Consider the following 22,026-nt stretch of genomic DNA (forward strand, 5'->3'; position numbering starts at 1 on the left):
TAACAGCAAAAGGGATTATTATTTAAATGATAAAATATGAAAACATGCTGCTGTGCAGAGAGACCTGGGTGTGCTAGTGCATGAGTTGCAAAAAGTCAGTTTACAGGTGCAATTACAAGGTGATTAAGAAGGCAAATGGAATTTTGTCCTTCATTGCTAGAGGGATGGAGTTTAAGTCTAGGGAGGTTATGCTGCAATTGTATAAGGTGTTAGTGAGGCCACACCTGGAGTATTGTGTTCAGTTTTGGTCTCCTTACCTGAGAAAGAACGTACTGGCGCTGGAGGGTGTGCAGAGGAGATTCACTAGGTTAATCCTAGAGTTGAAGGGGTTGGATTACGAGGAGAGGTTGAGTAAAACATATATTATGGCAGAGATCACTTCCAACAGCCCAGAGAAAAGAAACATGTTGGCCACTAACTTGTTATTTTGATCTACAATGTATTCAACTTTCTCGCCATCAATTATCAACTCTTTCCATGGTTTACTCCCAAAACATTCCTCAACTTCTGAATCAACTTATCTCCGATTTAACCATACCCGCCTCACAACCTACCTAATGCATCACAGAGATACTCCGGAAGGCCAGTGAAATCTTCTCCCCACTGTGATTTTAGTATGAATCATAGAATCATAGAATCTACAGTGCAGAAGGAGGCCATTCGACCCATTGAGTCTGCACCGGTCCTTGAAAAGAACACCCAGAAGCCCACACCTCCACCCTATCCCTGTAAACCAGTAATCCCACCTAACCTTTTTGGACACTAAGGGCAATTTAGTATGGCCAATCCACCTAACCTGGGTCTTTGGACTGTAGGAGGAAACCGGAGCACCTGGAGGGAACCTACGCTGACACGGGACGAAAGTGCAAACTCCACACCAACAGTCACCTGAGGCTGGAATTGAGCCCGGGTCCCTGGAGCCATGAGGCAATAGTGCCAACCACTGTGCCACCGTGCCGCCCAAAAGAAGAAAGGGAGTGAAAATGTATGAATCATCACAGAACATTTCAAGCCTCTATTTAACTATGTTAGGTTTTGGGAGATCAATTTGCTAACCTCCTGTGTAACCAATTTAAATATACTTTATCACACATCAGGGGTGGAATTCTCCGACCCCCCGCAGGGTCGGGGAATCGCCCGGGGCCGGCGTAAATCCCGCCCCCGCCGTGGCCGGAATTCTCCGCCGCCCAGGAATCGGCTGTGGCGGGAATCGCGCCCCGCCGGTCAGCGGGCCCCCCACGGCGATTCTCTGCCGCGCGATGGGCCGAAGTCCCGCCACTCCCGCCGGCGTGGTTTAAACCACCTCTGTGCCGGCGGGAGCAGGCGGTGCGAGCGGGTCCCGGGGTTCTGGGTGGGGGCACGGGGAGATCGGACCCCAGGGGATGCCCCCACGGTGGCCTGGCCCGCGATCGGGGCCTACCGATCGGCGGGCGGGCCTGCACCGTGGGGGCACTCTTTTTCTTCCGCCGCCACCATGGCCTCCACCATGGTGGAGGTGGAAGAGACCCCCTCCACCGCGCATGCGCCGGTGGTGACGTCAGCAGCCACTGACGTTCCGGCGCATGCGCGGACTCACGCCGACCGGCGACGGCCTTTCAGCCAGTCCCGACGCCAGGCGGCGTAGCGCCAAAGGCCATTGGCGCCAGTCGGCGGTGCGGGAGCCATTCTGGCGCGGGCCTAGCCCCTAAAGGTGCGGAGAATTCCGTACCTTTGGGGAGGCCTGACGCCGGAGTGGTTGGCGCCACTTCGCTACGCTGGAACCCCCCCCGCCCCGCCGGGTAGGGGAGAAGTTTGCCGCAGATTACCAATCGATTCAGGTGAGAGAGAGAATCATAGAATTTACAGTGCAGAAGGGGGCTATTCGGCCCATCAAGGCTGCACCGAACCTTGGGAAGAGCACCCTACCCAAGCCTACACCTCCACCCTATCCCTGTAACCCCACCTACCCTTTTTTGGACACAAGGAGCAATTTAGCATAGCCAATCCACCTTACCTGCACATCTTCGGACTGTGGGAGGAAACCGGAGTGCCCGGAGGAAACCCACGCACACACGGGGAGAACGTGCAGACTCCGCGCAGACAGTGACCCAACCCGGGAATTGAACCTGGGACCCTGGAGTTGTGAAGCAACAGCGCTACCGTGCTGCTAAACAACTCATTAATATCTAATTTATCGGGCAGCACGGTGGCCTAGTGGTTAGCACAACCGCCTCGCGGCGCTGAGGTCCCAGGTTCGATCCCGGCTCTGGGTCACTGTCCGTGTGGAGTTTGCACATTCTCCCCGTGTCTGCGTGGGTTTAGCCCCCACAACCCAAAAATGTGCAGGGTAGGTGTATTGGCCACGCTAAATTGCCCCTTAATTGGAAAAAATAATTTGGTAATGTAAAATTTTTTTTTTTAAATATCTAATTTATCACAATGCAACAAGAATTACACAAGATACATTTAAAGTGCCTGCTTTAACCCATTTTGAACCAAAGATCTGTTTCATTTCTGTTTTTCTGTCATAAAATTGACATATTCAATTCTATATTTAATTCTGAATCTCATAAAATGCTGCCCTCTCTCACAATATCAGTGAATTCTTGTTAAGTGAGAAGACCTTTGTCGGATCATCTAATGCATCATCTTTTTAAGAGACTTGCAACTGATTCAGAACTTGTAAGGTTTGTACAAAGGAATCTATACTCTCATTGTGTGCAACAGGACTAGGACATTTTACTAGAAGTATCTCGGGGTCAAGAACGATCCGTTCACACACATATCAACAAAAATATAATATTCACCTTCCAAAATTATTTTAATCACTCACAGGAGTAATAATTCAACATGATTAATTAAAGAGTTTTGTATAAAATAATTACCACTTCAAACAACTCATCAGTTGTGCAGCACTTAGCGACCTTTGAGAGTCATGATAACATGTGAGAAGCAAACATAACCTCTTTTCAGAAGGCAGGAAAAAGTCACTTTGAAATTATGCTCATAATAAATTGTCAAAGTAACTCCGAGTTTATATTACATATAGATATTGTAGAAGAATTCAAAATCATCAGCATTGCACTTTGATTTTTTTAAATTCTGCAAGCTAAAATCATAAAAGCTTAATGAGCTCATTTTCTCCAATTTTCATTATATTCCTAAGTGTATTTCAACTGATGAGTAAGACCATGTGCTGCAAAATGTTGTGCGTCCAGAGGAATGGACAAGTAGGCAAATAAAATGGATTTAGGAATGTTTTAAAATTAGGGTTACTTTCCTGCATGCAGTAAAGTTGCTTGTCAGTTTTGCAGAAAATTGCTTTCTCACTATAGAATTGAAAAATCTGGCAAACTACTAAAATAAAATCATAAGTCCACAAGTAATAAACCTAGCCAAATGCACCATTTTATCAAGTAACCTTAAACGCTTAAGCTTTCATAAGCAAATTATTTTTCAATATTCCTGGATAGCACTGTAAAGCACAGTAAAAAAAATGGATTCGCTATTTCGACTCTATTAAGATCCCATCACAATTTCACTTCTATTACAAATCAAATGCTGCAACAAAAATCAATTCAATGGATGCTTGACTGTACCACTTACCAAGTATGACTATATACTGTGTACTTGTAGAGATCATCCACCAAGCCATACTTATTGTTTGTAAATGCTTTGTATCCTCCATGCACATAAATTGATTTTGTCATTGCATTGTAAACACTGCTGTGCCCATATCCACCTTGGACAATCGCTCCTTTGGTCTCTGACACAAACCACGTGTTGGTCTCTGAACAAGAAATAAAACTAGTTTAAAAGTATATTAAGATTAGCACATACTATTTTCTGTTGCTTTCCTATCCATAAATGAAGAGAATTCTTAAATCTTACCACACAGGATCGAAATGTTTTACTGCAGCTAGTGTTTTAAGGATTAATCCTTTCTAATAATTATCAGAAAACAAAATCAAAGAGGTTTACCAGAATGGTTATGTTCGACAAGTCCCTCTCCAAACCTCGTTGCCACTCTATCTCTCTTTCCTCTTATAATATGTGCCTTAAAATCATTGGCCACTTGTGATTCAGTGTTAATTTTCATTTTATAATAGTCCTGTGAAACACTCGCGATGTCTTCAAGGCATAATATAAATACAAGCTGTTGTTGACCATGGCACTGTGTTACAGGATGCCATTTAAGTGGGGGAGAGCAAAAGAAATGTAGTGGTAGTAAGGGATAGTATAATCAGAGGGATTGACACTATTCCCTGCAGCAAAGAGTGAGCATCCAGGCAGATGTATGCTTGCCCGGTGCCAGGGTTCAGGACATCTGCTGAGGACTGGAGAGGAACTTGCAGTGGGTGGGGAAGGGGGACCCAGCCATGGTCCAATAGGCACCAATGACATAGGCAGGAAAAGGAGGTGGTTCTGTATAGTCAGAATAAGGACCTAGGCACCAAATTAAGAAGCAGAGTCTCAACGGTCATAATACTGGATTGTTAACTGAGCCATATGCAAATTGGCAGAGGACAAATCAGATTAGAACGCTGATTGCGTTGCTCAAAGAATCACGTAGAAGAAGTGGTTTCTGGTTCATACAGCACTGGTACCAGTGCTGGGGAAAGTGGGGTCTGTGCTGGGACCAGTGTTCTAGTGAGCCACATAACTAGAGAATTAGAGAAGGTTTAAACTACCATAAGTACAACGAAAATAGGGAGGGTAGCAAGATCAGATCCATTGGCCAATGAGGGGTTTCCATGAGGTTTTTTCAGACTTTTATTCCAATATTGAAGTTGTATTTTAGAGATATCCCTGTAGTTAATGTCAGGAGCATAGGTGTGTGTGTGTGTTTTGGGGGGGGGGGGGGGGGGGGGGGGGGGGGGGGGGGAGAGTCCCCACATGATAGTGCAGCAGGCAGGCAGCGAATATAGCAAGAAAAGTGCCAACTAAAGACATCTTGTAAGCCCGGAGCAGAAACCAGCCCGAGGCAAATTGGGACATGTTGTGGATGATCACTTTACTGGCATATTATGGTTGATCACTTTACTGACTGTGTAGAAGAGAAGGACTCTTGGAGCATGCAAAAGGAAAGGGAAAGCGTTACAACCCAGAAACCACCATTACGGATGAAGGATCCTGAGCTCAGAGAACAACAACCACTATTGCAGGATGAGTGCCCTGAGCACGGAGCTCAGAACAACCATTGCAAAAGAAAGAGCCTGAGCTTTGAGCTCAGAGAAGAACATATTCATATCGAGTGACTGAAGCCTGGCCAGCTCCCTCACCTGTGCAGGTAACACTCAGATCTCAGTAATGCTTTTGAACAAAGTAGAGTTGTACTAAATTCAGGTGTCTTTACTGTGTTTACCTGAACCAATCATGCAGGGTATGGGTCAACGAGAGCACGTGGAAGAAATTTAATTAATTTCATCCCTGAGGGTATATCAGAATGCACTGAATAGGTACATTCCAACTAGTAAGAAAAGTCTGAAGAGAAGGACCCACCACCATGTTTAACTAATAGTATCAAACTTTAAAAAAAAGCATAGCTGTGCAAAGATAGGTGGAAGTCAGAAGATTTGACAGAATATCAGGAACAGCAAAGGATGACTAAAAGATTAATAAAGAGGGAATACGGGAGAAAGCTATCCAGAAATATAAAGACAGATAGCAAGAATTTTTATAAATATTCTAACAAGAGTTAACAAGTGAGCTTTGGTCCTCAGAAAGTAAGTGTGGAGAATTGACAATGGAAAACAAGGAGATGGCAGATGAATTGAAAAGATGAATTGCATAAGTATCCTCTAGATACAAATAACAAAAAAGGCTAAAGATACTTAAACTTAAAGAAAAGGCATATAATTCTGCAAAGATAGGTGGAAGCTCAGAAAATTGGACAGACTATAAGGAAAAGTAAAGAATGACTAAAAGATGAGGGAAAAATTGGAGTACGAGGGAAAGCTAGCCAGAAATATATAAACAGATAGTAAGAGTTCCTATCAATATTCAACAAAGAAACAAGTTAACAAAGTAAGCGTTAGTACAACAAGGAAATGGTTGATGAATTAAACAGGTATTTTACATCCGTTTTCATTAAAGAGGATATAAATAATATTCCAGGTGCAGCTATAAACCAGGAAATGGAAGGGAGGAGGACTCAGGAAAATGACAATCACCAGAAATGTGGTACTGAGTAAATCATTGGAGCTGCCAAGAGTCCAAGTACTGATGGACTTCTTCCGAGGATCTTAAAATAAGTGACAAGTCGGATAACTGATGCATTAGTTTTCATTTTCCAAAGCTCCCTATATTCAGAACAGTTTTCATTAAATTGGAAGATAGCAAATGTAACTCCATTATTTCAAAAGGGAGAGAAAGAAAGTGGGAAACAACAAGCCAGTTAGCTCAACATCTATCATAGGAAAAATGTTAGAAGCTTTCATTAAAGAAGTTGTAGCAGGGCAATTGGCTAAATTCAAGATAATCAGGCAGAGTCAACATGGTTTTGTGAAAGAGAAATCATGTTTAAACAACATATTGGAATTCCTTGAGAAAGTAATATGTGCTGTGGATAAAGGAGAACTTGTGGTTGTATTGTACTTAGATTTCCAAAAGGCATTTGATAAAGCTGCATATCAAAGATTATTGTGGAAAATAAAAGGTCATATAGGGGGTGATACATTGGCATGTATAAAAGACTGGCTGGCTAACATGAAGCAGAGAGTCTTTTTCAGGTTGACAAGATGTAATGAATGGTGTGTCACATTTGAGTGCTGAGACCTCAACTGTTTACAATTTATATAAGTGATTTGGTTCAGGGGATGATTGCCAAATTTGTTGATAACACAAAGATAAATAGGAATGAAACTTCTGAAGAGGACAGAAGGAGTCTACAAAATATATAGATAGGTTAAGTGAGTGGACAAGAATCTGGCAAATAGAATATAATGTGGGAAAATATGTAATTGTGCATTTAGGCAGGAAGAATAAACAGGAAAGCACAGTACCTAAATGGTGAAAGAATGCCGATAAACCTTGATGTGTCAAATAGTCTTCCCTCATGCCTGATTATGCAGCACAGTGAAGACAACTGGCTGCAGAAGCTGACTCAATTAGAATTCATACAGTTCAGGGGCGAAATTCTCTGACCCCCAGCAGGGTCGGAAAATCGCCTGGGGGTGCCTAAAATCCCGCCCCCGCCGTGGCAGAGATTCTCCGCCACCCGGGAAGTGGCGGCGGCGGAATCTCGCCACTCCGATCGGAGAGGCCCCTGCGGTGATTCTCCGGCCCGGATGGGCCGAAGTCCCACCGCTGGGAGGCCTCTCCCGCCGCCGAGGTTTAAACCACCTCTGGAACGGCGGGGTCAGCGGCGCGAGCAGGCCCCCGGGTCCTGGGGGGGCGAGGGGCGATCGAACCCCGGGGGTTGCCCCCACGGTGGCCTGGCCCGCGATCGGGGCCCCCCGCTCAGACTCCGGGCCAGTGCCCTGGCTGCACTATTTTCTTCCGCATCCGCCACGGCCTCCGCCATGGCGGAAGCGGAAGAGAACCCCACATCGCGCATGCGCCGGCAGTGACGTCAACGGCCAGCTGCCGCTGACGTCACTGCCGGCGCATGCGCGGATCGGAGAAAGCCTTTCGGCCAGCCCCGCTGCCGGGGGCGCCGGTTTTTTGCGCCGGTCTTCTGGTGGCAACCGCTCCGGCGCGGGACTGGCCCCCAAAGGTGGGGAGAATTCCCCACCTTTGGAGAGGCGCGACCCCTGAGTGGTTGGCGCCACTCCCTTACTCCGGGACCCTCCGTCACACCGGGTAGGGGAGAATGCCACCCCAGCTAACTGAAATTGTTCCTTTCTCTGTGTATTAAACACCAGGGGCGAAATTCTCCGACCCCCAGCAGGGTCGGAGAATCGCCCGGGGCCACCGAAAATCCCGCCCCCGCCATGGCAGAAATTCTCCGCCACCCGGGAATTGGCGGGGGCGGGAAATGCGGCGCACCGAGCGGCGAGCCCCCTGCGGCGATTCTCAGGCTCGCGATGGGCCGAAGTCCCGCCGCTGGGAGGCCTCTCCCGCCGCTAAGGTTTGAACCACCTCTGGTGGCGACAGGATCGGCGGCGCGAGCGGGCCCCCGGGGTCCTGGGGGAGGGGGGGCGCGAGGCAATCGGACCCCGGGGGGTGCCCCCACGGTGGCCAGGCCCGCGATTGGGGCCCACCGATCAGCGGGCGGGCCAGTGCCGTGGGGGCACTCTGTCCCTTCCGTCGCCGCCACTGCCTCCACCATGGCGGACGAGGAAGAGAATCCCCCAGCGAGCATGCGTGAACCGGCGAAGGCCTATCGGCCAGCCCTGGCGCCGAGCGTCAAAGGCCGCTGGTGCCGGTTTTGCCACCAGTCGGCGTGGTGCCAACTGCTCCGGCGCGGGCCTAGCCCCTCAATGTGAGGGCTTGGCCCCCAAAGGTGCGGAGAATTCCGCACCTTTGGGGAGGCCCGACGCCGGAGTGGTTGGCGCCACTCCGCTACACCGGGACCCCCCGCCCCGCCGGGTAGGGGGGAATCCCGCCCCAGTTTGCAGAACATTTAAGATTGAACGGGATTGAGTATTATCTAGATTGCATAACACAAATGATCCAAGTTATTCTCTTTGTGGAAAGAGAGACATGCTGTCAAAAGTTCTTTGCCTTGCACTCATTAGGACAGATACAAAAATGTTGGGCGCGATTCTCCCAGACAGGGAGAAATCGTAAGGCTGGCGTCAAATCCAGGCGGGTTTGACGCCAGCCTCCCCCTCCCCGACCGGGAACCGATTCTGGTCCCCGGTCGGGGCTAGTATGCCGCGGCCGTGAACTCCGGCATCGCGGGCTTAACAAATTTCGTTAAGCCCGCTTGCCAGAGTTTGCGCCGGCTGACGCATCACATAACGTCAGCCGCGCATGCGCAGATTGGAAGACTCCAACCCGCGCATGCGCGGATGACGTCATCGCGCATTTGCGCGAAACCCGCACATGCGCGATGACGTCATCGCGCATTTGCGCGAAACCCGCACATGCGCGGGCCAGGATGCCCCTCAGCCGCCCCGCGAAGTGATACAGCGGGGCGGCGGAAGGACAAAGAGTGCGCGGGAATCGGACCTGCTGCCCGCGATCGGTGCCCACCGATCGCGGGCCCATGGCACCCTTGGCACGGCCGTGGTACTGCCATGCCAATCGGTGCCATGGTTGCCAAGATCGGGACTTTACGGCTGTTTTTACGAACGGCCAGACCAGGTGTGTTTGCCGTTCGTAAAAACAGCCGTAAAGGGCTTGGACTTCGGCCCATCGGCCAGCTGAGAATCGCTGCTGGCCGTGAAAAAATGGCGGCAGCGATTCGTGTCGGGAGTAGGGCGGGGGGGGGGGGGGGGGGGAGAATAGCGGGAGGGCGTCAGACTAGCGTGGCCGTAAAAATTTACGAACCCCACTATTCTCCGCACCGTCGTGAGTGCGGAGAATTGCGCCCGTTGCATTTCAAAGGGAACAACAATTTATATTACATGACAAATGGGTGATGATTAACCGAGGCATGTTAACATGGTGAGTGCATCAGAGAGCTATTATTCCCCCATGCTTATGTTGATTCTGAAACCATGTTTAACCATGTTCAATGTCGGGGCAGCATGGTGGCGCAGTGGGTTAGCCCTGCTGCCTCACGGCGCCGAGGTCCCAGGTTCAATCCCGGCTCTGGGTCACTGTCCGTGTGGAGTTTACACATTCTCCTCGTGTTTGCTTGGGTTTCACCCCCACAACCCAAAGATGTGCAGGGTAGGTGGATTGGCCACGCTAAATTGCCCCTTAATTGGAAAAAATGAATTGGGTACTCTAAATTTTTTTTTTTAATTTTTAAAACCGTGTTCAATGTCTGATCGTATTCCTTTTGTCTGCAGAGGACAAGTCCCTGCAAATGAATATATGTAGCTTCTGGCAATCAGAATTGAACCACATGACTAATAATCATAAATTGGTTGTTAGTGTAATTATAAGCACTATCGTTATTGTTCAACAAGTGGTGCCGAATCACGGAATCGCATTTAATGTTACACATTCTGTTCTGAACTTTGCAAGCATGGGTTAGTTGAGTACGATCAGTACTTTGCCTATTACGATCAACTGAGTGGACGTGCTGTTTTATATGATCCACCAGCTATTGGGATGTATGGCCTACGTACCTGGCATCACACCAGTACTAAAATTCATATACCACATTACCCATCTGTGTGGTACTTATGCCCACATGTAGTTCTTGTGTCTGCTCTGATGAGTGCAAGATGAAAAACTTTGACAGCAAATCTGTTCAGCAATATTCCAGATCTGCGCTATTTTGATAATCTTCGTAATTTATGGTTGAGGTTTACCACACTTTACCTAAAGTTCACCTTAATTTCCAACAAATAAACTAAAAAGTAAACATTAAAATAAATCTCTGAAAACTGTTCTGATTTAAGTTATGATGCCCATAAAATAAATGTATTTGTGACCGCTGAAAAGGCTTACTAAACAAAATAGTTGCTGTCATAATTTGCATCAGTCACATAGCATAAATATTAGATGATTGTCAACAGTGATATGCTTAACTATATCCACACATTTTTGAACACCATGTTATTTGGAATAATACTGTCATCTGATGAGTTAACAGTAAACGAATGGTCTTGTGGAACAGTGAGTAGAATCCCTGTCACTGGCCAGAACTCTGGGTTCAAGATCCAATGGATGAGCAAGTAAGGTGAATTCTGAACGCAGCCAAAGAGCTTGATATCAATCTTCAAATCCTCCCAACTCATGCCAAACGCAGGCACTAAGAGAGGGAAAGATTCTTGGTCAGTCATATGATTGAAAGAAAATTGGAGTCTTGACTACCACTGTCCGTAGCTCCAAACTACATCATGTATGAAAAATGCATGTTACCACAGCGTCTTGGATTCCGTAATCTTTAATACACCACCAGAAGCAGTAAAACAGCTTTGTATCAACATAGAATGTGTGCTACGGTTAGAGTAAAATCATTCAAAAAACCTTCCTTAAGTTCTCTCAGGCTATTTTACCTTCATACGTACAGCAGTGTCTCTGCAACAAAAACTTTATTCTGTGTAACGCATTTGCAGCACTCCTCCTCATAGTAAGCTTTAATTGCAGGACTTACGTGCAGAGTTCAGCAAACACAATTTCCATTTAGATGAATATGCTTCAATGAAATCTAACATGGGACTCCCTTTGTAGCCAACCAGTCCTAGAGTGGGACCTGAATCCATGTTATTTCTGTTGAAAGGATGGAGACCAACCCACTGAGCCACTCCAGCTCCAGTTACACCTCATTCAACACAGTGCAATTTTTTTCAAGGGTTTTTTACTGTAAGTCTATATGAACATACAAGTGGAAAATCTTATCAGTTTGAAGATTTCTAATTGATTTCAGTCTGGGGGACCTCACCAGCACACCTCCTAGTAGAGTATAGATTCACTGGCAGCATCTTCTGGATTTCGACACTTGAATTGCACAAGTGCTAACTCAAGAGGTTTCTTAATTCCAGAGCAATAATGACAGTGATACCAACGGTTTGGTCGTCATTACTACCACAAAATCTGGGTCATTCTGTATAATCTTTCAATTAAAAGGTCTTGGTTCATTTTCATCAGCTATGAGATTTTTCTGATTAACTGATTTCACAATACATCTTCAGAATTCAAAATAATTATACAAATTACTTACTTATATTGTATTCCTGAACACTGTTTATGTAACCATAAAGTGCAGAATATCCAAAAATGATGATCATGATTACATCTCCACTGTCCATTTCAATGATGTGTGCAGAGTGTCCTTCTACATCATACTGTTGGCCAGGGGTCAGAACTGTTGGAATTTTTCTAGTCCATGATAGAGTGGGGATATTGAAGATCCATAGCTCGTTTGTGATATTTCCATTATCAATATCAACTTTTCCTCCATACATGTAAATATCATCCTGCAAAGGAAGAAATGTCACTAAATAAAACAGAACAACAACTCTTCTTTATGTGCATCCTGTTGCATTTTCTTTTGAGTGGAGAAGTCAAAGTTTTCTTTCTAATCATTGCATTTAATTTCTACCTTATCTTTCATTTATAACAGCCCAATCAATTTAATGAGGTTTAAACACTGAATTAAACAGAGTACAAGGATTATTTTAGTTTGCAGACAGAAGTCCTTAAATTGAAAATAAAGTAAACGATTCAGTTATATTTCAATATTCACTGATTATACTGTTCAAAGTTTATGATTGACATCAATGGTAAATATTCTGCAGATTAACAAACGGGTCATTGACATGAAACATTGACTATTTCTCGCTGCACAAATTCCACCAAATGCGAGTGCTTCCAGCATTTTGTCCTTTTATTTCAGTTTTACAGTATTCACAGTATTTTGATCATATGGAAAATATAGTTATAGACTTGATTAAACAATGAAATATCAATTTTTTCACACTAGAAATTTATTATTTTGGCCTCAGGCTCTTAATGGGTCCAAATGGGGTATTTTCTGCCACACTGGCCAGGAAGCAATTGTGATGAATTATAGATGCAATTTTATTTCAGTTTTACAGCATTTGCAGTATTTTGGTCCTCTAGAAAACCTAGTTGTCGGTTTGATTAAACAGCAATGTGCAAGGGAGGTATGGTGACACAGTGGTTAGCACTGCTGCCCCACGATGTCAAGGACCCAGGTTCGACCCTGACCCTGGATCACTGTCATTCTCCCCCTGTCTGCGTGGGTCTTACCCGCACAACCCAAAGATGTGCAGGGTACATGGATTAGCCACGTTTAATTGCCCCTTAATTGGAATTTTTTTTTTTAAACAGCAGTGTGAAATATCAGTACTCACGCTCAAACCCGTTTTGGGCCTCGGGCTCTCACTGAGCCCAAACAGAGGTATTTTCTGCCACATTGACCAAGAGTTAATTGCGACAAATTTCAGGTGCAGCCCAACATCCTATTATTTTCAACACACCTATATAGAGCGCCAAATATTGCAGAACTAATGCTTATACAGCCCTTTCAATGACTGACTGTTGCCCAATACCCATAAGTTTTATAAGCTGGTATGATATGCAAACCATGGTAACTGGGAAAATTTAAAGATAATTTATCTAACCAGCTCCTAATAATGATGGCCAGGTAGCTATGATAAAAACATATTTTAGACCATATTTCAATTTTTCATTCAATTTCATTTAAAATAGTTTCAATCTTTGTCGCACAGTTGATACCACTCTATACCAATTTAATTATCCATTAAAAATAAAAAAAGGTCAAAAGACCAAATGATAGGGAAAAAGGAAAAAAGCACAGCTGCAAGAAATATTTTAAAACCCCCAACCGGGGGTCCCAAACACCCCGCCGAACACAGGGTACATATTGGCACTAACGACATAGTGACGAGGTCCTGCAGCAGCGGTTTAGGGAGTTAGGTAGAAAGTTAAAAAGCGGGAACTCTAGGGTTGTAATCTCAGGATTACTCCCTGTGCCACGTGCCAGTGAGGCTAGAAACAGGAAGATGGTACAGCTCAACACGTAGCTAAACAGCTAGTGTAGAAAGGAGGGTTTCAGATATCTGAACCATTGGGATCTCTTCTGGGGCAAGTGGGACCTGTACAAGAAGGATGAGTTGCAAATAAACTGGAGGGGCATAAATATTCTGGCCTAGAGGTTTGCTAGTGTCACACGGGAAGATTTAAACTAGTTTGCCGGGGGTGGGAACCAAAGCAAAGATGAAATAACTGAATGGGAACAAGAGAGTAGGGCCAGTAAGACTCAGAGGAAGCAAACAAGGTGTGGTTGATGATCAAAGCGGGTCTGGTGAACTGAGGGACATTTGTTTCAATGCGAGAAGTGTAACAGATAAGGCAGATGAAATTAAAGCTTTGATTAGTACTTGGAACTATGATGTTGTTGCCATTTCAGAGACTTAGTTAAGGGAAGGACAGGATTTGCAGCTTAATGTTCCAAGATACAGATGTTTCAGGCGGGATAGAGGGGGATGTAAAAGGGGTGGGGGAGCTGCAGTTCTGGTTAAGGGGAATATCACAACAATACTGCAGGAGGACACCTCGGAGGGCTCATACAGCATGGCAATATGGGCAGAGCTCAGGAATAGGAAGGATTTAGTCACAATGTCGGGGGTTTAACGATAGGCTGCCTTACAACCAGCAGGAGATAGAGGAACAGATATGTTGGCAGATTTTGGTATGGTGGAAAAGTAACAGGGTAAATGTGGTGGGTGATTTTAACCCCCTATATTGACTGGGACTCAGTGCTGGGGCGTGGGTGGGCAGAGTTTGTAAGGTGCATCCAGGAGGCCTTCTTGAAACAGTATGTAGATCGTCCAACTGGCGAAGGGGCTGTCCTGGACCTGGTATTAGGGAATGAGTCCAGTAGGGGAGCAGTTCAGGAACAGTGACCACAATTCAGTAAGCTTTAAGCTTTATGGGCAGCACAATGGGCAGCAAGGTAGCACATGGGCAGCACAGTAGCACAGTGGTTAGCACGGCTGCTTCACAGCTTCAGGGTCCCAGGTTTAATTCCCAGCTTGAGTCACTGACTGTGCCGAGTCTGCACGTTCTTCCCGTGTGCAGGTTAGGCGGATTGGCCATGATAAGCTGCCCTTAGTGTCCAAAAAGGTTGGGTTACTGGGTTACGGGGAGAGGGTGGAGGGGTTTAAGTGGGGTGCTCTTTCCAAGGGCCGAATGGCCTCCTTCTGCACTGTAATGTTCCATGATTCTATATAAGGTACTGATGGATAAAAATAAGTGTAATTCTCAAGTGAAGGTGCTAAATTGGGGAAGGCTAATTACAACAATATTAGGCAGGAACTGAAGAATGTTCTAAGGCAAATTAACATCTGGCATGTGGGAGGCTTTCAAGTGTGAGTTCATAGGAATTCAGGATCGGCACGGTCCTATAAGGATGAAGGATAAGTATGGCAAGTTTCGGGAACCTTGGATAACGAGAGATATTATGAGCCTAGTCAAAAAGAAAAAGCAAGCATTTGTCAAGGCTAGGAGGCTGGGAACACACAGAGCAAGTATGGAATACAAGGGAAGTAGAAAAAAACTGAAGCAAGGAGTCAGGAGGGCTAAAATTGGTCACGAAAAGTAATTGGCCAGCAGGATTAAGGGAAATCCCAAGGCTTTTTATACATATATAAAGAGCAAGAGGGTAGCCAGGTAGCAGGTTGGCCCACTCAAGGACAGGGAAGGAAATCTATGTCAGGAGCCAGAGGAAATAGACAAACGAATACTTTGCATCAGTATTCACCAAAGAGAAGGGCTTGGTGGTTGATGACTCTGGGGTAGTCTGAGTGTGTAGTAGTTTGGGTCATGTTGAGATCAAAAAGGAGGTATTGGGGGTCTTTAAAAACATAACGTAGACAAGTCCCCGGACTTGATGGGATATACCCCAGAATACTAAGAGAGGCAGGGAGGAAATTGCTGGGGCCTTGAGAGAAATCTTTGTGTCCTCACTGGCGACAGGGGAGGTCCTTTGTTTAAGAAGGAAAGCAAGGATAATCCAGGTAATTAAAGGCCATTGAGCTTCACATCAGTTGTAGGGAAATTATTGGAGAGGATTCTTCGGGTCAGGGTTTACTCCCACTTGGAAATAAGTGGACATATTAGCGAGAGGCAACATGGTTTTGTGAAGGAGAGGTCATGTTTCACTAACTTGATCGAGTTTTTCGAGGACGTGACGAAGATGACTAATGGGGGTAGGGCAGTGGATGTTGTCTACATGGACTTCAGTAAAGCCTTTGACAAGATCCTTCATGGCAGACTGGTACAGAAGGTAAAGTCGAACGGAATCAGAGGTGAGCTGGCAAGGTGGATACAGGACTGGCTCAGTCATAGAAGACAGGGTAACAGTGGAAAGGTGTGTTTCTGAATGGAGGGCTGTGACCAGTGGCGTTTCTCAGGTATCAGTGCTGGGATCTTTGCTGTTTTTAATATTTATCAATGATTTAGAGGAAAATATAACTGGTTTGATTTGACACAACCTTTGCGGACGACACAAAGGTTGGTGGAATTGCGAATGGCAATGAGGGCCATCAGAGGATACAGCAGGATGTAGATCGGTTGGAGACTGGGACGGAGAGATGGCAGATGGAGATTAATCCGGATAAATGTGAGGTAGTGCATTTTGGAAGGTATAATACAGATGGGAAATATACAGTGAATGGCAGAACCCTTAAAAGTATTGATAAGCAGAGGGATCTGGGTGTACAGGTCACTGAAAGTGGCCACACAGGTGGAGGAGGTAGTCAAGAAGGCATGCTAGCCCTCACTGAGTTTAAAAATTGGCAAGTCATGTTGCAGCTTTATAGAACCTTAGTTAGGCCGCACATGGAATATAGTGTTCAATTGTGGTTGCAATACTACCAGAAGGATGTGGAGGCTTTGGAGGGGGTACAGAAAAGATGGGGGTACAGGATGTTGGCTGGTATGGAGGGCATTAGCTATGAGGAGAAGTTGGAGTGGTAACTTGGTTTGTTCTCATTCAAATGATAGGGGTTGAGGGGAAACCTGATAGAAGTCTACAAGATTATGAGGGGCATGGACAGAGTGGATAGTCAGAAGCTTTTTCTCAGGGTGGAAGAGTCAATGACTAGGCATAGGTTTAAGGTGCGAGGGAGAAGATTTAAAGAGGCAAGGCTTTTACAGAGGGTGGTAGGAACCTGGAACCCGCTGCCGGGGAGGTAGTGGAAGCAGATACGATAGTGACTTTTAAGGGGCGTCTTGACAAATACATGAATAGGATGGGAATAGAGGGATATAGTTCCCGAAAGGGTATGGGGGATTTAGTTCAGACGGGCAGCATGGCCGGTGCATGCTTGGAGGGCCGAAGGGATTGTTCCTGAGCTGTTATTTTCTTCGTTCTTTGTTCAAAATGGCACTGACAAAAAGGAAACATGCACAGCCATACATTAAGTTAGTTTCCCACACTGTTGCTCATGGTAGATCATACAAGCCATTTAATGAAGACAGGGTCAGGTACCACACAATGCATTATGCTCTGGATCTTCAAATATCACAACGATTCATGGTTGTTAAGTAAGCAGAGTGATGTCAGTTGAATCATTTCCTTGGTACTCAGCAGTTTCAGGTTGCCGTCAAAAAACATATATTTTGCAATTGTTTTGCACCTAACAAAAGCATGACTTTGCACATTTCAACTTAGTAGTCAAGCTGAGGATGCTACTGCTGGTAGCAACCCATGCCCCATTCATCCATTAATTAGAGCTGAATTCAGTGTTGTTATGTTGATATGTCAGGATCTAACCACTGCATCACTCAACCCCTCTATCTGCACAATTTGTAAAATCAACAATTGAATCATCACGGTGGCATAGTGGTTAGCACTATGGCTTCACAGCGCCAGGGTCCCAGGTTCGATTCCTGGCTTGGGTTACTGTCTGTGGGGAGTCTGCTCGTTCTCCCCGTATCTGCGTGGGTTTCCTCTAGGTGTGCCGGTTTCCTCCCACAAGTCCCAAAAGACGTGCTATTAGGTCATTTGGACATTCTGAATTCTCCCTCTGTGTACCCGAACAGGCACCGGAATGTGGCGACTAGGGGCTTTTCACAGTAACTTCATTGCACTGTTAATGTAAACCTACTTGTGACAATAAAGATTATTATTGACGGTGTTCCTCTTTGTTCTGCTGATATTACTTTATATCAATAAAAGGTGGAACTGTTACAGAAATATTAAAATTACTACAGAATTACAACAAATAATTTTAATAAAGGGTAGGGGATTCAAACACTGATATCCTTATTAACCATTCAATGACTATACTCATCAAAAATCCAATCATTTATTTCAGCTCAGTGAAAACAAATTTAGAAGTTTCACTGTAGGAATTTTGTTTTATGCTTTTAAGTTCATCTGTTGGAGTATTATACTATAATTGTAACGCATGCTCAATTGTACTGCAAACCAATTACTCACTGTAATTGCCAATTACCCATTTTGCTTCGAATGTATAATCCATTTTGATCTCATGGTTCAAGTAAACACACCTCCATGGGCTCAGTTTTCATACTGATCATAAATGTCAATCTAAAAATGATGCCATGCTCCCAGTGCTTAAAAAGATTTCACGTTGATATTAATTATTGCCCAAGACTCATGTTAAAAATCTGTGATGGATAATGGTGTTCCAACACAAATCCCATAGTCAATAGAAAGCAACACTGCACTCTAGTGGCAAAATAGAACAAGTAAGTATCAAGATGCCAATAGTTATTGCAACGCTCCTTATAATTTACCAAATGCTTAACAAAGCCAAAAGCAAATGTCCAACATATATTAGTCATATATATCAGAGCTGTTTTTGGTCCTGTAGACATAGAAAGCTTGAATGATTACCTCATTATTACTTGAAAAGGAGAACATTGAGTTTATTGATATCTTGGATTGTGGTAGAGAGAAATTAAATGAAAAATGAACTGCATTAAAGTAATTCCTTCCAACAAGCAACTCAAAACGGAAAAACAATTAGAATTAATTTTAAGTATTTTGGCTGGGAAGGCATTAAAAGTTTTCCTTCATCTTACTTTAAAAATGAATTAACATAGTTGATTTCAGCAGGTAAAACAAATAATATCTCGATTTAAAATGAATACAGGGATAATGGCATCAAAAAAGGAGTATACAGCTGATGTTTCTGTCTTAGTACGACAGCATTATAATGCATGATTGGCTCCCAGATGAGAGCCTAAAAAGTGATGGAGGAATAACAATCGTTAAAAAATATAATAAGGCAAGTGCTGTGAACCAATTCAGAAATTTGCAGTAAAGATAATGGAGTATGCCACGTGACCTAATTCGCCACAGACTAGATGGTTTGCACCACTCCATGGAGGCACACATTAAAATTGCACCCTCAACCTGAGACGTCTCTTTGAAACTGATTTCTCAGAACTTTCTGGTTTACACAATCAATACAAATTAATCTTGCCACAGCAATTTAGGGCTGGCAGTATCGTTATGGACTGTGTGAATGACATGGGGCGGGATTCTCCAATAATGGGGCTATGTCCCCACGCCAGAGTGATTCTCCAATTTGCAGGGGGCTAGCAGGGCCCCTGAGTGTTCATCGCCGCTCAGGCTGAAGATACGGGGCCCTGTACGTCCGATCGGGAGTCCGCGCATGCGCACAGAGACCGTAGAGCGGCACCAGTAATGCAAGTGCCCCCCGAGATCACACGCGCCCGGGGATCGGTGCCACCCGATCGCTTGCCTGGCCGTCTGTGAGGGCCCACCCAATGAAAAATCCCCACAATCCCCACCAGGGCGGCCACGGACTAAGTCTGCAGCCGCCGCTGGCCGTTCCCAACAGGAAAAACGTAGTTAGAACCACTCCATTGAGAACCCGATCAGTTTTCCTCGCAGAATTGCCGCGGGGGCCTGTCAATGGCCCTCTACCCGCGCCGCGTAAACCGTGCACGCGCGCGATTTGTGGCAATTCTCCGGGGACCAGAGAATCGTGAGAGCGGCAACGCGCCGGATTTTCCGGGGTCAACATCCATTCTCCGCCCTCGCGCCGATCACAATTTCGGAGCAGAGGCTCGGAGAATCCTGCCCCAAATCTATGGTTTGATGAGCCATTCAATCTTGAAGGCCCAGATCTTGATGAACCACTCAATGTTGAAGGAAACAATGAACCTGTGGAGTCTCTCTCCACAAGTAGTGAATTGTCCCCAAGCACCCCCCTTTCACCCACCAGCCACCCCCAACCCCCATCAATCGCGCTCTCTCTTCCCCCCCACTCCAAACTCATTCCCTCTTAGATACATTTTCACACACTATTAGGCTGTTAACTAAATCTGCCTCAGAGAAAATAAAATGAAATGAGACTCAAGTGAAATTCATCTGCAGTCAAAATGGCACGCTGACATTTATCAGTCAGGCTTATGCACCGATAACAGAACTTGAGAGATACCAACAGAATTCTAAGCCCTATTTTAAATGAATACCTTCAGGAAAGAAAGGGAATTGGAAAGGAAACAAATTATTTTGCAGAGATAAGTAACTGTTTAAATAATGGAACTCAATATGGGTAGATCCATACTCAAACACCAATTAATAAATAATTATCAAGCTTTAATTACATTTTTGTTATATTAATTTAAACATAATGTAAAATGTGTAAGAATCTGCATGATAATATTCAACTTGATGTTTCTGTAGTCATCACTGCTATATGATAGCGCTATCAGATTGAGTAGTTATTTGGATTAGGCAAACAAGGGTATCAAACAGCAACTTTTAAAAAGTTCAGGAAGTGTAGCAGGGAGAATGGTGGATTAAAGTAATGACTAAATAAGGGGCTCGAGAGCAAATTTCCTTATTGTTCCACTATTTCTACAGTTAGAAAGGGCCACATGTGGTGGCAAGAGACAGATGACAACACAAATGACAATATTAAACAATCGTCTCAACAAAAGAAAAACAACATTACATATTTGTATTTTTTGATTAGTAAAGATCATACAATATTTTCAAAAAGTAAACTATAAAACTATAAGAGATAGACTGACTAGTTGAATATAAATGTTGTAAATTACTTCAGAGTAATGCTGCACTGTTGTTAAACTGGTGGAGATGAAAAATGTTCCTGTGATGTAGTTGCTTTTAAACCTAATTCAGTTTAGGGGAGTTGTTTGCTAGCGCCGTTAGGCAGGGTTTAAACTAATGTGGCAGGGGGATGGGAACCAATGCAGGATGTCAGAGTGTAATAAAGAGGGGATAGAATCAAAAGCTAGTAAGAAGAAAAGTGGAAAGCAGAGAAACAGACTGAATTGCCCAGTATGGCAGGGGGGTGGGAACCAGAGCAGTAGGTTAGTGGGAGAAATAACTGAAGGAGAGCTACAGAATAAGGCCAGTAAGATTAAGAGGAAAAGCAGGCAGGGTGTGGTTGGTCAAAGCAGCGGGGCCGGTGGGCTGAAGTGCATTAGTTTCAATGCGAGGAGTATTTCAGGTAAGACAGAGGAACTTAGATCTTGGATTAGTACATGGAATTATGATGTTGTTACTATTACAGAAACTTGGTTGCAAGAGGGACAGGATTGGCAACTAAACATTCAAGGATTTAGATGCTTCAGGCAGGATAGAGGGGGATGCAAAAGGGGTGGGGGAGTTGCATTATTGTTTCAGGAGAATACCATCGATGTGCTGAGGGAGGACACTGTGGAGGGTTCAGACAGCGAGGCACTATCGGTAGAGCTCAGGAATAGGAAAGGTGCTGTCACAATTTTGGGGGTTTATTACAGACCTTCTAACAGCCAGCGGGAGATAGAGGAGCAGATATGCAGACAGATCTTGGAAAGATGCATAAGCAATAGGGTTGTTGTGGTGGGTGATTTTAACTTTCTCTATATTGACTGGGACACACTTACTGCTGGAGGGATGGATGGAGCAGAATTTGTAATGAGCGTCCAGGAGGGTTTCTTGAAACAATATGTAAATAGCCCAACTCAGGAAGGAGCCATATTAGACCTGGTGCTGGGAAATGAGCCCGGCCAGGTGATCGAAGTTTCAGTAGGAGGTCATTTCGGGAACAGTGATCATAATTCTGTAAGTTTTAAGCTGCTTATGGAAAAGGACAAGAGTGGTCCTCAGATGAAGGTATTAGACTGGGAGAAGGCTAATTACAACAGCATTAGGCAGGATCTGGACAGTGTTGACTGGGTGAGGCTGTTTGAGGAAAAATCAACCTCCGGCATGTTGGAGGCTTTCAAATGTCAGTTGATTAGAATTCAGAACCGGCATGTACCTGTGAGGACGAAAGATAATGGGAGCAAATTTAGGGATCCCTGGATAACGAGGGATATTATGAACCTTGTCAAAAAGAAAAAGGAAGCATTCGTAAGGTCTAAAAAGCTTAGGTCAGATGAAGCCCTTGAAGAAAATAAAGAAAGTAGGAAGGAACTTAAGGTAAGAGTTAGGAAGGCTAAATGGGGTCATGAAATATTGTTGCAAACAGGATTAAG

The 22,026-nt window shown here is 44.7% G+C and overlaps 1 protein-coding gene across 4 annotated transcripts in view; it reads right to left on the reverse strand.

Annotated features, from left to right (window-relative positions):
* atrnl1b (attractin-like 1b) overlaps positions 1 to 22,026 on the reverse strand; it is a 1,095,064-nt gene that overhangs the window by 891,157 nt on the left and 181,881 nt on the right. For all 4 annotated transcript variants that reach the window (XM_038774130.1, XM_038774131.1, XM_038774132.1 and 1 more), the window contains exons 8-9: positions 11,708 to 11,963; positions 3,586 to 3,769 (exon numbers count right to left, since the gene is read on the reverse strand). In XM_038774130.1, the coding sequence (XP_038630058.1) occupies positions 3,586 to 3,769; positions 11,708 to 11,963 (440 nt within the window). The remainder of the gene's footprint in view (positions 1 to 3,585; positions 3,770 to 11,707; positions 11,964 to 22,026) is intronic.

This window comes from Scyliorhinus canicula, chromosome 16 (genome assembly GCF_902713615.1).
Source record: "Scyliorhinus canicula chromosome 16, sScyCan1.1, whole genome shotgun sequence".
Taxonomy (NCBI): Eukaryota; Metazoa; Chordata; class Chondrichthyes; order Carcharhiniformes; family Scyliorhinidae; genus Scyliorhinus; species Scyliorhinus canicula.